This window comes from Ovis aries, chromosome 14, assembly GCF_016772045.2.
Source record: "Ovis aries strain OAR_USU_Benz2616 breed Rambouillet chromosome 14, ARS-UI_Ramb_v3.0, whole genome shotgun sequence".
Taxonomy (NCBI): Eukaryota; Metazoa; Chordata; class Mammalia; order Artiodactyla; family Bovidae; genus Ovis; species Ovis aries.
Window position 1 is genome coordinate 36,220,368 of NC_056067.1, and position 19,082 is coordinate 36,239,449.

At 33.4% G+C, this 19,082-nt stretch overlaps 1 protein-coding gene across 18 annotated transcripts in view; it reads left to right on the forward strand.

Annotated features, from left to right (window-relative positions):
* The window catches only part of NFAT5 (nuclear factor of activated T cells 5), a 185,602-nt gene that overhangs the window by 71,932 nt on the left and 94,588 nt on the right, over positions 1-19,082 (forward strand). For 8 of the 18 annotated variants that reach the window (XM_042231860.2, XM_042231866.2, XM_042231859.2 and 5 more), the window contains exon 2: positions 962-1,046. The exons of 4 other annotated variants lie outside the window; for them this stretch is intronic. Coding sequence is in view for 2 of the 14 variants with exons in the window: in XM_027978128.2 (XP_027833929.2) it covers positions 962-1,015 (54 nt within the window). In the remaining 12 variants the exon portion in view is untranslated. The remainder of the gene's footprint in view (positions 1-961; positions 1,047-19,082) is intronic. 6 more of the 18 variants (XM_027978128.2, XM_027978129.2, XM_060398439.1 and 3 more) reach the window with 1 other exon arrangement.

Below are 19,082 nucleotides of genomic sequence, written 5' to 3' on the forward strand. Positions count from 1 at the left end.
TGAGAATTTTCTCTTTCGTTGCCGTTCTGGGGCTTGTTGCAGGGAGGGGGCATTGGACAGAGTTTCCAGTTTTAAAACTCTGTTGGCTAAGGCTTGGAGGGGATTCCCGGGATATAAAATATTAACACTTGAGCTGATCTCTACTGGGGTTAAATTCCTATACTGGACACAAGAATGTGTTAGAATGTGTGCAAGGGCCATCAAACCAAAATTCTCTCACTGCACTCTTCACTTTTTAAACCATTGAGACGGGCTAAAAGATATTACCGGGGTATTAGCTATTTATTTTGACGTATTAAAAAAAAATGTATACCAATGTGAACCCTGTTTACTGAGAAATTCAGGGTTTCTTCGGTTTGGGGTTTGATGTAGCCACCCGCTGATCCCACCTTCTCCAAAAAGGGCGGCTTCAGCCTCACCTTCTTGTATCTAAATCGCTTAAGTGAATCCGAGTGCGATGGTTTACTCTGGAAGGTACTGGACTTTATAGACTGACGTTTGTAGAGTCCTACTTAGTGACTGTAGCCATTGTCTTGTTGTTGCTCTGATGACTTTAGTTGGCAATCACCATCCTGGAGGATATTTTTTGGGCAACATTACCTGAAGTAGCTTGAAAATATTGTAATTTTGAGTGTCAGAAGGAAGAGACGGTATCTAGAGGTGATCCTTAGAGGAGGGCTAATGTGATACAATTGGGTGTTAAAAATAGTCAAGACATTAACACCATTTGTGCAGTAATCATCAGATAATTTTCCGTGAAACAAATGCTTTATGAAAATCTGAGTTTAGCATGAAGACCAGTGTAGAGGCAATTCAGCCTTCCTTTGCAGAGAATATATTCACAAATACGGACTTTAGCTCTTAAAAATACGTGACAATTATATAAGAGATGTATGCTATCCTTGGCTTTTTTTTTAGTCATTCAACATAAAAAGTACTTAATGCTTTTTGTGTTTTTCAGATTCTCTGAAGTTACACCCATCACAGAATTTTCATAGAGCTGGACTATTGGAAGGTCAGCAAAGTGCCATTTTAAAGCATATTGTGTGAGTATGCAAAGGCTTTCTCTGAAATGGAGTTTAAATGAGAAACTTTGCAAACTCATACAATGTAGTTTTCTCCTGAAGAGCCTGATCCTTCTTTTAGAGCAGCTGAATGTTTTTAGTGGATTTTATTGCTGTGTTTGATGTCCTTGTTAGCTATTGTATCTGTTTTGAGAAGCTTTGGGAAAAAACCCCATAAAAGTTAAAAATTATGTGTTGGGTGTTCTACTTTAGAATTCCGTATCTTGATTCAAGTTTTTTGCAAACTGAGAGTAAAAAGGCTCTAACATTAAGTAAGGTAATGAATATAAGTAAGAGTGACACCAAACACATGTTTAGTTTGAAAAGTCAAAAGTTAGAACTTCTATAGGCTGAGCATTTCAGGATGGCATATTATTTATTACAAAAGCACTGATGTCATTACTGTTGCATCATTTTGAAGGATGAGGAAAGCCAAGTAATAGAGCTAATGATTGAGTTATGCTTAGAAAAAAAGGTTTTAGAAAGTTCTGGAAATGTTAATAGACTGTAGAACAAACAGCTGACAATTACTTTAGAAAACTTTATTCTGTGTTGCCTTCAGCATTTTAAGACAAAAAAAAGGGGGACTACTTGTTTTGTTTTTGAAGTGATTTCACATATGTGTCATTTTTGAATCTTGTAACCCTGGGAATTGGACTGCAAAGATGTTCACTTTCTTATGATGAGTAACCTGAGGTTGAAATTAAGAGACTTGGGGAGGGGGGAGAGTCATACAGAGGCAAAGTAAACAGTGCTTCTGTGTTGTAGTTGGTACTTTTTACCCGAAACCAAGCTGCCGCTGTAATATATATGTAACCCGTAACTTAAGCATTTTATGGTCCACTTAAAAAAGGCCCTAAATATTTAAATTTGACTTGAGTGTAGGTTTTTGCCTCCCATATGGTAGCCTGGTAATAATAGCAAGGGAAAAAGTGGCTTTTGTATGTAAGCTTAAATTTGAATACCATTTAGCTACTTAATTAGCTCTGTGACCTTGGGCAAGTGATTTTATCTAAGTCTTAGTATTCTTTTATTAAAATGTATATAATCTCTTAAATTTAGTGAGCTAATGTGTATGAAAGTACTTAGTATAGTGTCTGGCTTAATAAATGTTGTGTATTTGTTCCTTTAGTATCAGCCAAGTTGTCTTAACTGTAATTTAAAACATATAAAATGTTCTCAAATGAATTATTTATTATATTTATACTTATAAAAGTTCATAGATATATATTAGTATAGAAATCAACTACAATTTGAGGCAAGGAATTTCTGAAGTGTCTCTTAGTGAAGCATATTTGCTGTTGTTATTTGTAATGTTCAATTTATGACCATGTTGTAAAGTCATATTTGTCTGTATAAATATGGGCAACAAATTAGAGTGTTATAATTGCAGAGATATCAGGGTGGAGAAAGGAAAGAAAAAATTACTTAAGCAAATGTTTTGAAATGCAAACAGCAATTTAATATGTATATGTTTAACCAAAATGCTTTTACTAATTTTTCATTTTGGTTGAGAGGATATTCACTTATTTCAAGTAAGATCACCCTTTACAGATTATATATAAATTGTAAAAGATATAAGCATCAAGTTTGTCATGTCCTTTTATATCTTTGATACAAAGTATCAAAAGAAAGTTGTTTGCTTGTGTGATAAAAGAGTTTAATCTATGTACCCTATTCTATTTTCAACCTTTTATTGTGGAAGTTTTAAAGAATATACAAAAGTGGAGAGAATAAAATGATGAATCCACATAGACCCATGACCAGACTTTAACAATTATCAAAGTATGTCTACTCTTCTTAATCCTCTCTCCTCCCTCAAGCTGTATTAAATATCAGACATCATGATCATTTCATGTATAAATACCTCTGTATTAGAGTGATATTTCTTATATTACTTCTTAAAGTACTCTGTTATTCCAGGAAATACATATTCTAATTTATTTCAACAAGATTTAGCAGGAGGCTATTGCTTCAAGTGTATAAGAAAATCTATGCTAGATTTGTAGATTATGTGGTCAGACTTAGGTTCAGATCCTTGTTTGACATTTGTGTATGATCTCAGCTCAGTCATTTAGTCTTTCTGTCCTTCAGTTTTCTCTGTTTTTTAAATGGGGACAATAATAGTATCTTCATAGGTGTTGTTAAGATTATTTGAGGCAAATTCATGTAAAGCATTTAGCCTGGCACATAGTAAACACAGTGAGTGAGTGAGTGAAGAATACCGGAGTGGGTTGCCATTTCCTTCTTCAGGGGATCTTCCTGACCCAGGGATCAAACCCAGGTCTCCTGCATTACAGGCAGACGCTTTAACCTCTGAGCCACCAGGGAAGCCCAAAATACAGTAAATGTTACCTAAATTTAAAAAATTTAAACAGTCATCTACATAGTTTTTACTGTGTGCCAGGAACTTTACAAATAACTCTCATAACAGCTATTTGAGATCATTATTATTATACCATTTCACAGATGAGGAAGCTAAGGAGGCACAGGGAGTTTCAGTAACTTAGAGAATCACACAGCTGATAAGTTGTAGAGACAAGATTCCAACCCAAGTAGTCTCACTTTAGAGTCTGTGCTCTTAAGTACTAAACTGTACTGACTTGCTATGATATATAATATGAAGTATTGTCTAGTAATATTTATTGTATGCTTACATCAGTAGTCCAGATTTCCATCTGATAACTAAAAAATCAGTCTTGAGTGGGGTTTCCCAGGTGGCTCAGTGGTAAAGAATCCACTTGCCAGTGCAGGAGACATAGGAGATGCAGAAAGATCCCCTGGAGGAGGAGATGGCAACTATTCCAGTGTTCTTGCCTGGGAAATCCCATGGATAGAGGAACCTGGTGGGCTACAGTCCACTGGGTCTCAAGAATCTTGACATGTCTTAGCAACTAAACACGTGTGCATAGCCCAGAGTGAGGGAATTTAGTTGTTACCATACAATTTGTTAAGCTTTTTAAAGAACATAGATTTTACAAATTAAAGTTTTTGTGTGTGTGGGGGGGGATTTGAAACAAAAGTTGGAAAACCTACAGTTGAGTTTTTAGCTTTAGTTTCAAAATCTTTTTACTATTCAGTTTGTTTGTATTTATCTTACATATCAGTGATGGACCTTTCTACTCTGTCTCCTTTTTAAGAACAGGAAATTAGGTTTTGCTCTTTTTAATTGAGATATAATTGACATATATTAGTTTCAAGTTGACAACAAAGATTTGATATTTATATATATTGGGAAGTGATCACCATAAGTCTAGTTAGCATCTGTCACCCTACATAGCTCTGCTACTGCTGTTTTAATGTAGTGGTTGCCCAACAGTAGGAAAACGGTCTAGCTAGTTAATATAATGATTCATAGCCATTAAAATAATGTTTCTGATGACCCCATAGTTATATTTGAAACTCCTAATAAAATAAGTAAATAAAAGACATTGTTGTAATTATAGTAAAAATAGCTTGCATAGAAAAAGTCCTGGACAAAAGTATATTCTGCAGATTTTTACCTTTTGATTCTGTTTTTGCATTTTTCCTACTTTCCTAAAAGAAGGTAGTTCGTATATATGTTTTTAAAAATAAAGTGTTTTATACTTAACGGTGTTCAGGCTTTAAGGCTAGGATTTTTCTTTGTTGTGCCTGGAAAAAAATGTTCAGCTACAAAAAAAGGTACCGTTTCTTACACTTTCTATATTAAAAAAAATGTTGATTTTGGCATATATAGTTTGCTATGTAAAAACTGACATACAAAGTTAAATAAGCAATAAGAAGTCATTCTTGAAATACCTATAGAGATGTAATATAAGATGGTAGAAAATCAGATAAAACAGGGAAAATAATATAGGCAAATTAGAAAAAAAGAGTAATAAAAACGGGATTAAAATTTTAAAACACTTCAAAAAGTATGAGTTAAGAGATTACATTAAAATACTTTTAAAAGTATGAGTCAAGTAATTACATATGGATCAAATTAAAAGAACTGGTTAGATAAGAGCTAAACACCAATATGATGTAATCCTGATATGACTTAAACATTTAAGACTGGAAGATTTTTGAAAGAAAAGATGAAATATTGTAATGAGTTAGGGAAAAATAAACTACTTAAAAAAACCCCACAACTAAATCTATTAGATATTATATCATGCAGTAATTTTACTTTATAGTTCAAAATTGAAAATCCTAAAAATAGTAGCAGGTTTTTTTTTAAACAGATTTTATTGGGATATTACTGGGATATTTAATTACCTTTAAGTTTGATTTATTTTTTTCCTAGGGCTTGTGTTCATAAGATAGTTAGGGCATACACGATGATATGTATTAAGATAACTTACTGGAAAGGACTTTTTGGAAATATTTAATGTTGAAAGTACTCTATTGAATCCTTTTCTGGTTTAGAATCTATTAATCTCTATTCGTCTATACCTAACAAACTAAAAATATTATTATGGAAATAATTATAGAAATAGATTTTAAATGTAACAAATTTATACCTAGTTCATGCCAACTTTTTGTTTCTAGGATCCATCTCTCTAATTTCCTTTCATTTGTTATTTTGTCTCTTCCTAAACTCTGTTTCTCTTTTTTTTAATTTTAATTTTTATTCAGTACTAGAATTCAGTTGCTTATTACAGCGAAAGGATAGAAATACATATTTAATCAGATTTTGTTTGTTCTTGGTTTGTTCTTAATTCACTCTTGACTCTACTGTATTCATTCCAGGAGTCCCCTAAAACTTGAAAATAAAAGTACAGAAAGACATTTCTTATTGTGATCAATAACTATATAAATAGCCACTTTTTACTAGAAAAAGTTGACTCATTAGATTTTCTATTAAGGATAACATGTAATTAGAAAAAATAAAGATCAAATTAATCTGAACCATCAGTTGGGCTGATTATATAGTGACAGAGGATAATTCTGTTAACTTTAGAGAGGTAAAAGATGTTCTTCAATAGTAATGTTGCTTATAATACTCTTTTCTTGTTATTAAGATTTTATTTCAAGTTGCATGAGAGAGATTCATGTGTCTTTTATTTCCTGTTTTAATAAAAATCAAGGTTAAAAAAAACTATTGAAGTATAATACACTAATTGTAAACATGTACTTGAATGAAAAGGTAGAAATCATCTTTATGGATTAACTATAGATAATGATTTCAGCTTCCAAGTATAAATAAAAGCTGATGTTGTGATGAAGAATCTATATTTTTGGTTTAAACTCAAGATGCGATGCATGAGATTTTTCAGTTACTTTTATTTATTCTTAATAACTATTAAAATAGATTTTTTTCCACTTTTGTTTTTAATATTTACTTGATAAGTTGTTGTTTAGTTGCTAAAGTCGGTAATGATTATTACTGCAGGCCAGCCATGAATCCTTATCCTGTCTTTCCCATTCAGAAATGTTATCAGTCCTTTAGTAAATTTGGTACTTGGTTTTTAAAATGAGACAAGAACAGAAAAGTTACTAATGAATAGTGAGCCGAGTTGTTGATTATTCTTTACAAATTTTGTTTTAGTTAAAAAAAATCTACGTAAAGCCATCTTTGTAGGACACGTTAGAAGAAACAGTGTTGGTAAAGAGAAGAAAGAGTAATCAATGTTAGTAATAATTGAAAACATTTTTTGAGCAATTTGTGTTTATCAGCTTTTACAGATATTTTTCACATTTAATCCTCAGAAAAATCCTGTGAGTGTCCCTGTTTCATCAATGAGGAAACTGAAGTATAGAGGGATTCAGTGATTTTCTAAGGTCACATAGCTAGCTATTGGAGGAGGCTGGAATTTGAAACTTGACTATTTTACTCCAGAGTTTTGAGTTTTTACTTACTCTCTTAACAGTACAAGTATTTGGTAATTGGCATTTATACTTCAGGCCCTAATAAGGTTATACCGCTATTCAAGTGGTGTAAAAAGAATACTTTGTGTAGATTTCTTTAGCTTAACAGTTCCTATAAAATAATGAGAGAAATTCTATAAGCCACACAAAAAAATCAGTAAAGATTATGATGATGACCCTTTTGAGGAATATTTTAACACTCAAAATTAGCAAATCAGTGCTTCACTTTGGTGGGTGTCTTTAAGATTTATCTGAAGCACACTGCTGTTTGAACCTCTGTTTTGACTGATATTGGTGCTCAAAAGTGAAAAGAAAAGGGAGGGGTAAGCAAGCCACCACCTAAGGAGAACAGCTTTAGAAATGGAGGATGCCGATGGTCTCTTCATTTCTTTGGCAGTAGTTTTATAGAAGCAGAGAAGTCACTGCACCCTATTTCTGCTGGTATGTTTCAGAGCCTAACTAAACCCAAAAAGAAATAAGCAATAGAAAAAGCAGTACTCATAGAATATTGGGAGTTCTGTTTCTTGCTGTGGTTGGTGTTAGTTTCTGAGCTTGCTGAAAATTGTTAAGCAGTAGAAAATCTGGATATTAATTTTGATTAAGCCTTTAGACCACGTGGAAAATCATATAAGTGGTCCTTTTCTTCAGCAGGGATATTTTCATCAGACTTGCTTACCTAAGAGTTGTGAGGAAGAATAACTGAAATAATGTTACAGGATTTTGAAAAAAATAGTGATATTTTGCAAAAGGCCCTATTACATTTACTTTGGTTCTTCTTTCCACTGTCTCGCTCTCTTTTTTCACCCAGTCTTCCCATTTTACCTATGTCTCCATTTTCTCATGGTTCTCTGTACATTTTGCTTGTTGGTTCTGTTGTTACTTTTTGTATCCTTTCTTTCCTCTCTTTTAACAAAAACAAACCATCTTTATACAGGTACACAGGTATACCCACTTTAAGTGTTCCTTGAGTTTTTAACAAGTGTATGTATACATTGTGTAACCACTACAGACAAGCTATAGAACGTTTTAGTCATCCCATGAAGCTACTCTACTCTTTTGTAGTCAATTCTGCCCACTCCAGCCCCTCAGGCAACTACTGATCTGTTTTTCCTTACCATAGATTAGTTTTGCCTTTTTTAGAATTTCGTATAAGTGGATTTATACAGAATACACTATTTACAGTATGCATTGTGTACTCTTCTCTTTAATTTTGTTGTTCAACCACCATAACCTTCTAAAAAGGAAAACTAGTTTTTTAAAGGACATAAAGTTAGTAAGGCATTTTTTATTTCTGTATTCTGAATGTAGCCAAGTGTAGTTTATTTTAGAGATAATTTTTTATGCCTATGTGCAGGGTTATAAGTTACATAGTCATATTATTGTTATATTATTATTATTCATTTACTCAAAGTGAATTTATTCCCATGTATCCTGGCCACATATTGCTTATAGTTTAGTAACGGAGATTGTATGTAAATAAACAGTGATAATACAGAGTTTTAAAGGGTTTTATAGTTCACTTTAGAATGGAGGATGAAGTTAATATGAAGTTCCTGTTTGTTAATAGGAAAATACTTTTGTGCAGAGTGTATCTGAGTATTATTTGTCCCCCTACTTAATAACTGTAAATTGAGGTTTAAAACTTTAAACTTTCTTTTTGAAACTGTTTAAGTCTTCAGAAGGTTATAGAGTTAAAGACTACATGGAGGGTATGTACTTATTTATACCGATCATAAAGGTAAAAACAGTGTGAGCTTTCTGTCCCATGTGAGTACCATCTTGTGCTTGATGGTGAATTTATAAATGCTAATTTTGAGTAAAATTCATGTTTGCCCAGTAATCATATTATACTCTACTACTAATTTGAACATTAGACATTAAAATACTTTTGTGAAACAGTGTAACAGAACAGTTAAATGTATATTGATGAAGGTGTGATTAACCTTAACTATTTGCTTGAATTAAAGTTTTCATTACAGCAATACTGTAAAGCAGTTATCCTTCAATTAAAAATAAAGTAAAAAAATAAAAATAAAGTTTTCATTACAATTTTCTAGGGGAGTCAATTAAAACCTTGTATTTAAAAGTGTCTGATAGCAGTAAAAAATCCAAACATAGTCTTAACAAGCAGCTATCCTTCAAAATAGATTTGTAGTTAAAAGTCTTAAGAGAGTTTGTTACTGTTACTGTTTTTTTTTTCCAGTTTTTAAGTAACAGCTTGCTTGTTGGGTTTAAATTCTGAAAGGAAGATTTCTACTTAAAAAAATACTACTGTAAATTGTAATTAATGATAATAAGTGAGTGTTCACAGTGTAAATGTTCAATTTATAAGTACCTAGATGATGGGCAGTTATAAGTACTTGAGAAACACTGTAAATTAAAAGTTTACTTGAATAAGGTTTTATAAAATTGTATTGTGAACTCCAAAACTGTTTCGTATGTTCTTTTTCATTTTTATTGTTACGTTATATTCTAGTCTAGACTTTTAGGTAAAGTAAATGAATGGGAATTATAAACATGCAGCTTGAATTTTGTAATTTTATAATTATTTTTGAAGAACTTTTCATTTTCTTAGTTTCCTTTTGCCTATGATATTGAGTATAGAGTGAACATTTATATATACTAGTTGGATAATATGCCTTGGATAAAATCACCACTTAATTCCTTTAAAAACTCTTTATTGCTTAAAAAAGAAACAAACTGGGATAATGAAGTTATTGAAGAATAGAAAGTCATTAGTTAACCAAATTACTGCTGTGTTATAGTAAGCATAAATAACATGTTTATAGTGTAAAATATAATAAATAAAAACTAAAAAATGACTTTTTTGAGAATGTTTCCCAAACTTCACAAGAGTGGATAACACTGTAAATTCTGCATAGGAAAAAATAATTAGTGCATCCTGAATTGAGAACAAATAAAAAGAGTTGAAATAAAAAAATATGAAGTAATTTTCTAATAAATTCATAGTAAATTAAAAGTGGTAGAGATGCTAATTGGAGAAGGAAATGGCAAACCACTCCAGTGTTCTTGTCTGGAGAATCCCAGGGATGGGGGAGCCTGGTGGGCTGCTGTCTATGGGGTCGCACAGAGTCGGACACGACTGAAGCAACTTAGCAGCAGCAGCAGAGATGATAAGTAAATCAAAGTCCCACATACTTATCTGAATTGTGAATAAAAACACAGTTTCAAAAACATATATTACTTAATAGCTGTGTAATTTTAGGCAAGTTATTTAACCTTTCTATTTGTTTTTCTATGAAGTGGAGCTAATAGATTCATCTTTTGTTATGAGGATTGGATTGGATATTTGTTAATATTTCTAAAGAGCTTGCTACATAGCACTATATAAATATTTGTTAAATAAATTCATATGTAGAGGTAAGTTATTTGGCAAACATACTTACTCAAGATACAGTAAGGAAACAGGGTTTTATTATTATGCATAAGCTTCTAAACACCCAAATCAGATGTTGTTAAATTTATGTGCTAAAGCTTAGATATTCACAGCAGTATGTCTTGCAGGATTTATGTTCCTAAAATACAAATCTAATCATATTGCTTGCTTAAAAAAATCCTATAACGGTGCCCATGGGCTTTAGGATGAAATCCAAATTCTTAAAGACCTACCTGGTTCCAGATTATCTTTTTGTTTTAATTGTGATGAAATTCATAGAGCATAAAGTTTATCATTTTAATAGTTTTAAAATGTATAATTCAGTGAGTTTTAGTCCATTCATAGTGTTGTGCAACCAGCACCATTATATAATTCCAGAACATTTTCATCACCCCAAGCAGAAACCCCTTACTCATTTAGCAGTCATTCACCATTCCCTTCCCCACCCCCAGCCCCTGGTAGCCACTCATTTGCTTTTTGTCTTTATGAATTTGCCTATTCTCGACATTTCGTATAAAAGAAATAATAATACATGGCCTTTTGTGACTTCCTTGTTTCACTTATAATGTTTTCAACGTTTATTCATGTTGTAGCATGTATCAGTAATTCATTTCTTTTTATGGATGGATAATATTCCATTAAATGGATACATACTTTTGTTTATCCATTCATTTATTAGTTGATGGACATTTAGGTTGTTTTGGCTATTATGAATGTTTACGTACAAGTTTTTGTGTGTACGGATGCTTTCGTCTCTCTTGGGTATATACCTGTGAGTACAAATGGTGGATCATATGGTAACTCTATATTTATCTTCTTGAGGAACTGCCAAACTGCTTTCTACAATAGCTGCACCTTTTTACATTTTCAGCAGCAGTATAGAAGGGTTCTGATTTCTCCACATCGTTGTCATTCTTACTATTATCTGTCTTTTTGATTATAGCTATCTCTAGTGAGTATGAAGCAGTCTCCTGGGGTTTTGATTTATATTTACCTGATGACTAATGATGTTGAATATCTTTTCATGTGTTTATTTGCCATTAATATCTTTGGAGAAATATCGATTCAAGGCTTTGCTCATTTAAAACTGAACTATTTGTCTTTTTGTTGCTTAATTGTAGGAGCTCTTATTATATTTTTTTTACAAGTCCCTTATTAGATATATGATTTACCAAAATTTTCTCCTGTTCTGTGAATTGTGTTTTTACTTTCTTGGTAGAGTCTTATGATGCACAAATCTTTTTAATTTTGTTGACATCTACTTTATCTGTTTTTGTTGTTGTTGCTTATGCTTTGTGTCATATTTATGAAACTGTTGCCTAATACGAGGTCAGAAAGATGTACACCCATGTTTTCTTCTGAGAATTCTGTAGTTTTGGCTCTTACATTTAGGTCTTCAATCCATTTTGAGTTAGTTTTTGTCTATGGTGTGAAGTAGGGGTCCAGCTTCATGCTTTTGCATGTGGATATCCAGTTGCCCCCAGGACTATTTGTTGAAAAGGCTGCTGTTTCCCATTGAATGGCCTTGCCACCCTTGTTCAAAATCAGTTACTATAGGCATATGGATCCTCAGTTCTTTTCTGTTCAACTATATGTTTATTCTTATGTCAGTACCACACTGTCTTGATTACTGTAGCTAATTGAGATTAGGAAGAATGAATCTTTAAATTTTGTTCTTTTATGAAATTGTTTTGGCTATTCAGGGTCCGTTGAATTTCCATTTGAATTTTAGAATCAACTTCTCAATTTATGCAAAAAAGTGAGCTGTGATATTAATAGGGGTTGCATTGAATCTGTAGGCCAGTTTGAGGCACATTACCATCTTAACAGTATTCAGTCTTTATGAACATAGGATGTGTTTTCTTTCATTTCTTTCAGCAATGTTTTGTAGTTTTCAGAATATAAGTTTTACATCTTTTAAACATCTATTTTAAAGTATTTTATTCTTTTTGATCATTGTTTTTAATAAAATTATGGAAATAATTTGAAGAAAGATCTCTCAAAACATAGGAGAGCTTTAGTATTAAAATAATAGCTTATGCATGTGATCGGGAAATGAAACCCAAACCCCAATAAGGTAACTGACTGAACAATATTAGAATCAAGCATGGAAATTAAAGGTGCAATAAACCATAAAGAGAATTTAGTAAAGTCCAGTTTTGTTTAAAAAGTTGTATTGATTTCTTATTTCTCAAGGACAGGACTATGCCTCACATTCTCTTATGTGGCACAAGTGCCTTATATCTGAAAGGTGCTTGAATGAATGAGTGAATGAATAAATACCACATCCAAAAAAGAAGGAAGGAATGGTCTTGGAAGTCTGAGGATTGTGCTCTAATTATATAAACCATGTAGAAAGCATTGATTGGAATAATAATCAAATTAAAATTATTACAGGTGGAAGGATGCCTCGGCCTTTAAAGAATCGGAGCTATTTAATCTGTTAAGACAAAGGTTTAAGTAATTAAGATGAAAATGGAGGTAGATTTGATCTCTAAATCTAGGATACTCAAATAAGAAGGTTCTCTTGAAGCTTGACCACCTTCACCCATTTCATTTACAACACCCACCCTCCCCCACCCCCAAAACCACCAGTCTATATCTTTGAGTTCAGTTTTTAAGAAACAATTTTGATTGCTCATATAAGTGAGATCATACAATACTTGTCTTTCTCTTTCTGACTTATTTCACTTAGCATAATGCCTCAAGTTCCATTCATGTTGGTAAATGGCAAGATCTCCTTCTTTCATGGCTGAATAATATTTCTCTGTGTATGTGTGTATATATATCACATCTTGTTTATCCATTCATTTATCGATGGACCCTTTGGTTGTTTCCTTGCCTTGACTGTTGTAAATAATGCTGCAGTGAAAATGAGGGTGCAGATACCTTTTCAAGATAGTTGTTTAGTTTTCTTCAGGTAAATACCCAGAAGTGGAACTGTTGGATCATATGATTCTACTTTTAATTTTGGGGGTACCTTTGTACTGTTTTCCTAGTGGCTGCACCTGACTGACATTCTTGAGCACAGGAATTGATGGTATTTAAATAAACACATCTTAGTTAAATGAAAGAAATACATAGGTGATTGGCTATAAACAGTATGAAGAATCTAACTGTACTTCATTTTATTGATCAGGTTAACTGTTCCTGTGTATTTAGTTTAATAGCAAAATACTGCTTGTGCTATTAAACATATTTATTTAAGTTATATTTAAGAGCATATTGGCTTTAATATGTTTTTCATAAGTATTGATAAACATAAATGTTTTAAAATGAAGGCACTGGTTTAATAAGAATATATTAAATTGATAAGCACATGAAAAAATTTTCAACATCATTAGTCATTACGGAAATGCAGAACAAAACCACAGTAAGATACCACTTCAGATCTACTAAGATGGCTATGATCAGAAAGACAGGTAAAATTAGTGTTGATAAGGATGTAGAGAAATAAGCTCACACATTGCTGGTGGAGTATAAAACAGTACAGCCACTTGGGAAAATAATCTGATAGTTCCTCAAAAAGTTAAACACAGAGTTACCATATCCAGCAATCTCATTTCTAGATACATACCCAAGAGAATGAAAACATATGTACACATAAAATCTTGTGTATATATATGCTCTTAGCAGCATTGTTAATAATAGACAAAGTATGGAAACAACCCAAATGTCCATTAACTAATGAATGGATGGATAAACAAAATGTAGTATGTCCATGTAATGGAATAGTATTTGGCCAAAGGAGTCAATTACTGATACATTCTGCAACATGGATGAGTCTTGAAAATATGCTCAGTGGAAGAAGTCAGTCATAAAGGACCACATATTGTATGATTCCATTTATATAAAATCTATAGACTAGGCAAATCTAGAGAGGCAGAAAGTAGATTAGTAGTTCCTAGGGATGGACAGTGGTATGGAGAATCATAGTCAAACCATTTGGAGTTTCTTTGGAGAATGATAAAACTATTCTAAAATTTATTGTGATGATGGATGCACAACTCTGTACTGAAAGCTAAGTTTCCATTAAAAGATGAAAGGATAACTAAAATGTATATAAATACAGTGGAATATTATTCATTGTTACAAAGGAATGAAATTCTGATATCATCTTACAGCATGGATTAACCTTGAAAACATATGCTAAGTGAAATAAGCCAGACACAGAAGGAAAAATATTGTCAGTTTCCTTGGAGTATCTAGAATAAAGACAAAAGGTAGAATAGTTGTCACCAGGGGCTATGGGGAGAGGGCAATGAGGAGTTACTTTTTAATGGGTATATATAGAGTTTATGTTTTGGATGATAAAGAAGTCCTAGAAATGAATAGTAGTGATGATTATTGTACAGCATTGTGAATGAACTTAACACCATTGAATTGTTGACTGAAAAAATGGTTACAATGGTACATTTTATGTATGGTTTTACCCCACACATGAAATGTTTAAAAAAGTAATTTTAAGACTGAGATATAGTAACTTTTTTTTTTTTTGGTAAAGTTAATGAAACAGGTAATTGTGTTGTGGCACATGGAAGGGAGACTGTTTCATTTTCCCATTTAACACAGTGTACTTCAGCTGTCTGAATAATTTAAATGTGCTTTAAATGTAAATGGTATCATCTCAGTACCGAGTGTGCTACATTTTAAATAATCAAAAACAAAATTTTGATGAGCACGATTAGACTACAGATGAATTTTTGAAAAATTCATGAAGTAGATTAACCTCATTTAGATTGGAAATATTTTTTGAGTATTAATATGCATGATTGATTCATTTTGCTAATTTTTGAAACCAGATGTTTATATTTAATAGTAACGTGAGGATTGCAGTTTTCCAATAAATGTCACACAATAATGACAGTGAGCTAGGAGGAAGAAGAACTGCATAAATGAAGTGAGATATGCTCCTGTAGCTATGGAAGCTATTTTGTTGTTGTTCAGTCGCTAAGTTGTGTCCTACTCTTTGTGACCCCCATGGACTGCAGCTCCCCAGGCTTCCATGTCCTCCATTTCCTGAAGTTTGCTCAAATTCATGTCCATTGAGCCAGTGATACTATCTAACCATCTCATCCTCTGCTGCCCTCTTCTCCTTTTGCCTTCAATCTTTCCCAGTGTCAAGGTCTTTTCTAAAGTTGGTTCTTTGCATCAGGTGGCCAAAGTATTGGAGCTTCAGCATCAGTCCTTCCAGTGAATATTCAGGGTTGATTTCCTTTAGGATGGATTGGTTTGATCTTGAAGTCCAAGGGACTCTCAAGAGTTTTGTCCAGCACCACATTTCAAATGCATCAGTTCTTTGGTGCTCAGCCTCCTTTATGGTCCAGTTCTCACATCTGTACATGACTACTGGAAATACCATAGCTTTGACTTTACAGACCTTTGTCGGCAAAGTGATGTCTCTGCTTTTTAAGACTGTCTAGATTTGTCATAGCTTTCCTTCCAAGGAGCAAGTATCTTTTAATTTTTCTTTTAATCGCCAAACGGTGATTTTGGAGCCCAAGAAAATAAAGTCTGTCACTGTTTCCACTTTTTCCCCATGTATTTGTCATGAAGTGATGGGACCAGATGCCATCATCCTAAGGTTTTGAATATTGAGTTTTAAGCCAGCTTTTTCACTTTCCTCTTTCACCCTTCTCAAACGGCTCTTCAGTTCCTCTTCATTTTCTGCCACTAGAGTGGTATCATCTGCACATCTGAGGTTGTTGATACTTCTCCTAGCATCCTTGATTCCAGCTTGTGATTCATCCATCCCACATTTTGCATGATAAACTCTGCATATAAGTTACATAAGCAGGGTGATAATATACAGCCTTGTTGTATTCCTTCCCAGGTTTGAGTCATTCAGTTGTTCCATATCTGGTTCTAACTATTGCTTCTTGACCCGCATACAGATTTCTCAGGAGACAGGTAAGATGGTCTGGTATTCCCATCTCTTGAAGAATTTTCCACAGTTTGTTGTGATCCACACAGCCAAAGTCTTTCACATAGAAAATGAAGCAGAAGTAGATGTTTTTCTGGAATTCCCTACTTTCTCTGTGATCCAGCGAATGAATGTTGGCAATTTGATGTGTTTCCTCTGCTTTTTCTAAACTCAGCTTGTACATCTGGAAGTTGTTGGTTCACATGCTGCTGAAGCCTCGTTTAAAGGATTTTGAGCATAACCTTGCTAGCATGAAGAGTGAGCGAGTGAGCACAATTGTCCTGTTATTTGAACTTTCTTTGGCACTACCTTTCTTTAGAATTAGAGTGAAAACTGACCTTTTCTAGTCCTGCAGCCACGGCTGAGTTTTTCAACTTTGCTGACATATTGAGTGTGGCACTTTGATAGCATCATCTTTTAGGATTTGAAATAGCTCAGCTGGAATTCCATCACCTCCATTAGCTTTGTTTGTAGTAATGCCTCCTAAGGCCCACTTGACTTTACACTGTCTTGGTTCATGTACCTAACATTCCAAGTTCCTATGCAAAATTGTTCTTTACAGTGCGGACTTGACTTTAACCACCAGACACATCCACAGCTGAGGGTCATATCTACTTTGGCCCAGCCGCTTCATTCTTTGAGCTATTAGTAATTCTGGAGCTATTAGTAATTGCCTTCCCCTCTTCCCCAGTAGCATATTGGACACCTTCTGACCTGGGTGTGGGGGGCTCATCTTCTGGCCTTTTCATACTGTTTATGGAAACTATAGACCCTATTAAGTCTTGTAAAGATGTTCTTTTTGTATTTATATTAATAATTAGTAGAGGATAATGAGGACCCTGGATAACTGCTAGATTATTATTAGTTTTTGTTCATTTTCTTAATGATATCTTTTATCTTTTTATTATTTTTTAATTTTTACTTTATATTGAAGTATAGTTGATTAACAATGTGTTAGTTTCAGATGTGCAGCAAAGTGACTCAGTTATTCATATGCATGTACCTATTCTTTTTCAAATACTGCTATAGTAATAAAGGTGTAACTGTGTTCATCAGAGGACCTGGGTAAAATGCATTGTTGGGTAGTTCAGTATTTGTTTTGTGTAAGCATTAAAGTGCTTATTTTCTTTTGGTCCTCAGACTACTAAAATAGTCTCTATTTAAAAGGACATTCTCTTAAATTATTACCACAGCTCAAGTTTAAGTTTGAGAATAAATGGGAGAACTTAAATATGATTCAGTTTAATGAAATTAAATTTATCTTAACTGCTGCTGCTTCGTCGCTTCAGTCGTGTCCGACTCTGTGCGACCCCATAGACGGCAGCCCAACAGGCTCCACCGTCCCTGGGATTCTCCAGGCAAGAACACTGGAGTGGGTTGCCATTTCCTTCTCCAATGCATGAAAGTGAAAAGTGAAAGTGAAGTTGCTCAGTCATGTCCGTGTCCGACTCTTAGCGACCCCATGGACTGCAGCTTACCAGGCTCCTCCATCCATGGGATTTTCCAGGCAAGAGTACTGGAGTGGGGTGCCATTGACTAGTACTTGTAATTTTACTGGTAAATGCTTATATCTGTGTACAAGTAGGGTTTATGAATAAATAATGTTTTAGGTGTAAATAATTTACAGTAATTTTTGTAGAATAACTAGTGCTTTTACTGAGTACTGATTTCATCACAGATTCCTCAACTACCCTATAGCTTCATATTGCCCCTAATTACAGAAACCAGCCTACTCCTAAGAATATGTAAGATTAGGTCTGTAATCAAGCTTGGCTTTACTCATTTGGTGAAATTATGATGGGCTGCTTGGGGTGGCAAACTTCAGAAGGGATATGGCCACTAATTCTAAAAATAGAAAGTAACCTAAAGCTGAAAAATAGCTAGTGAGTAATTGTGTTCTCACCACACTTACTTGCTTATTTATGTCTAAATCCAAAGTGCATTTTCTCTTAAATTTAGATGTGCTTTGTTCTATACATTTATACTAGTATTTCTTGAACTAACTGTTAGGCCTTTTCAGAACATCAATTATCAGCCAATATAGAAATAAACTGTATGTTGGAATTTCCCAAGTCAAATAGTGAAATTTAAAAGTGAAATTTAGCAAACCTTTATTATATGAATAAAACAGAAAAAGTGAACTATGAAAAGTAAGGTCTTTTGGGGAAAAAAAATCACTGTAAATTGGAACCTATAATATTGCCCAGGAGAGAGAAACCATTTGTTGGATAGGTCAAATTAGAGATATTTTGGTGGAAAGCAAGGTTCTAGGTCTTCCGTTAAGAACTGTTTGAATATTCACCATTGTCTAGTTCTGGAACCAAAGATGGAGCAGAGCATTACAGGGAGGGTCCTTCCCAGAGTACTGAAGGGCCCTCCCTGTAATGCTCTGTTCCATCTTTGGTTTCCTGCTTCCTTTTTAGTAGGACATTGTTCATCTGCTTGTGTGTTAATTGCATAGGGAAGAGATCATGGATTGTAGTAAACATAGCTCTTCATAAAGGTCGGGGTATACTGTGAGAAAAGTACCATTTAAGCAATTCAAATGTGGATGTGCTATATTAGGACAGATAAGCAAATGTACATTTGGATGGCTAAAAATCCTTAAATGTAGATAAAACTTCAATGTGGAAATTCAAAAGATAATATTTGGTAAAGATAAGAGAGTAAAGAAGTTTTTTGACTTAAAATAGCTAGGAATAGACAGTATAAAGCAGTATCTCTAATTTTAGTATTCAAGTATGATTGAATAGAAACTTCAGGATGATTTAGATAACTCCTTTGTGTCTTCAGGTTAAGGCTCTTGAATTCCAAATCTTTCTTTTCTTCAGCAGGAAGTCTTCTTTTTGTTTTTGTTTTTTTGATA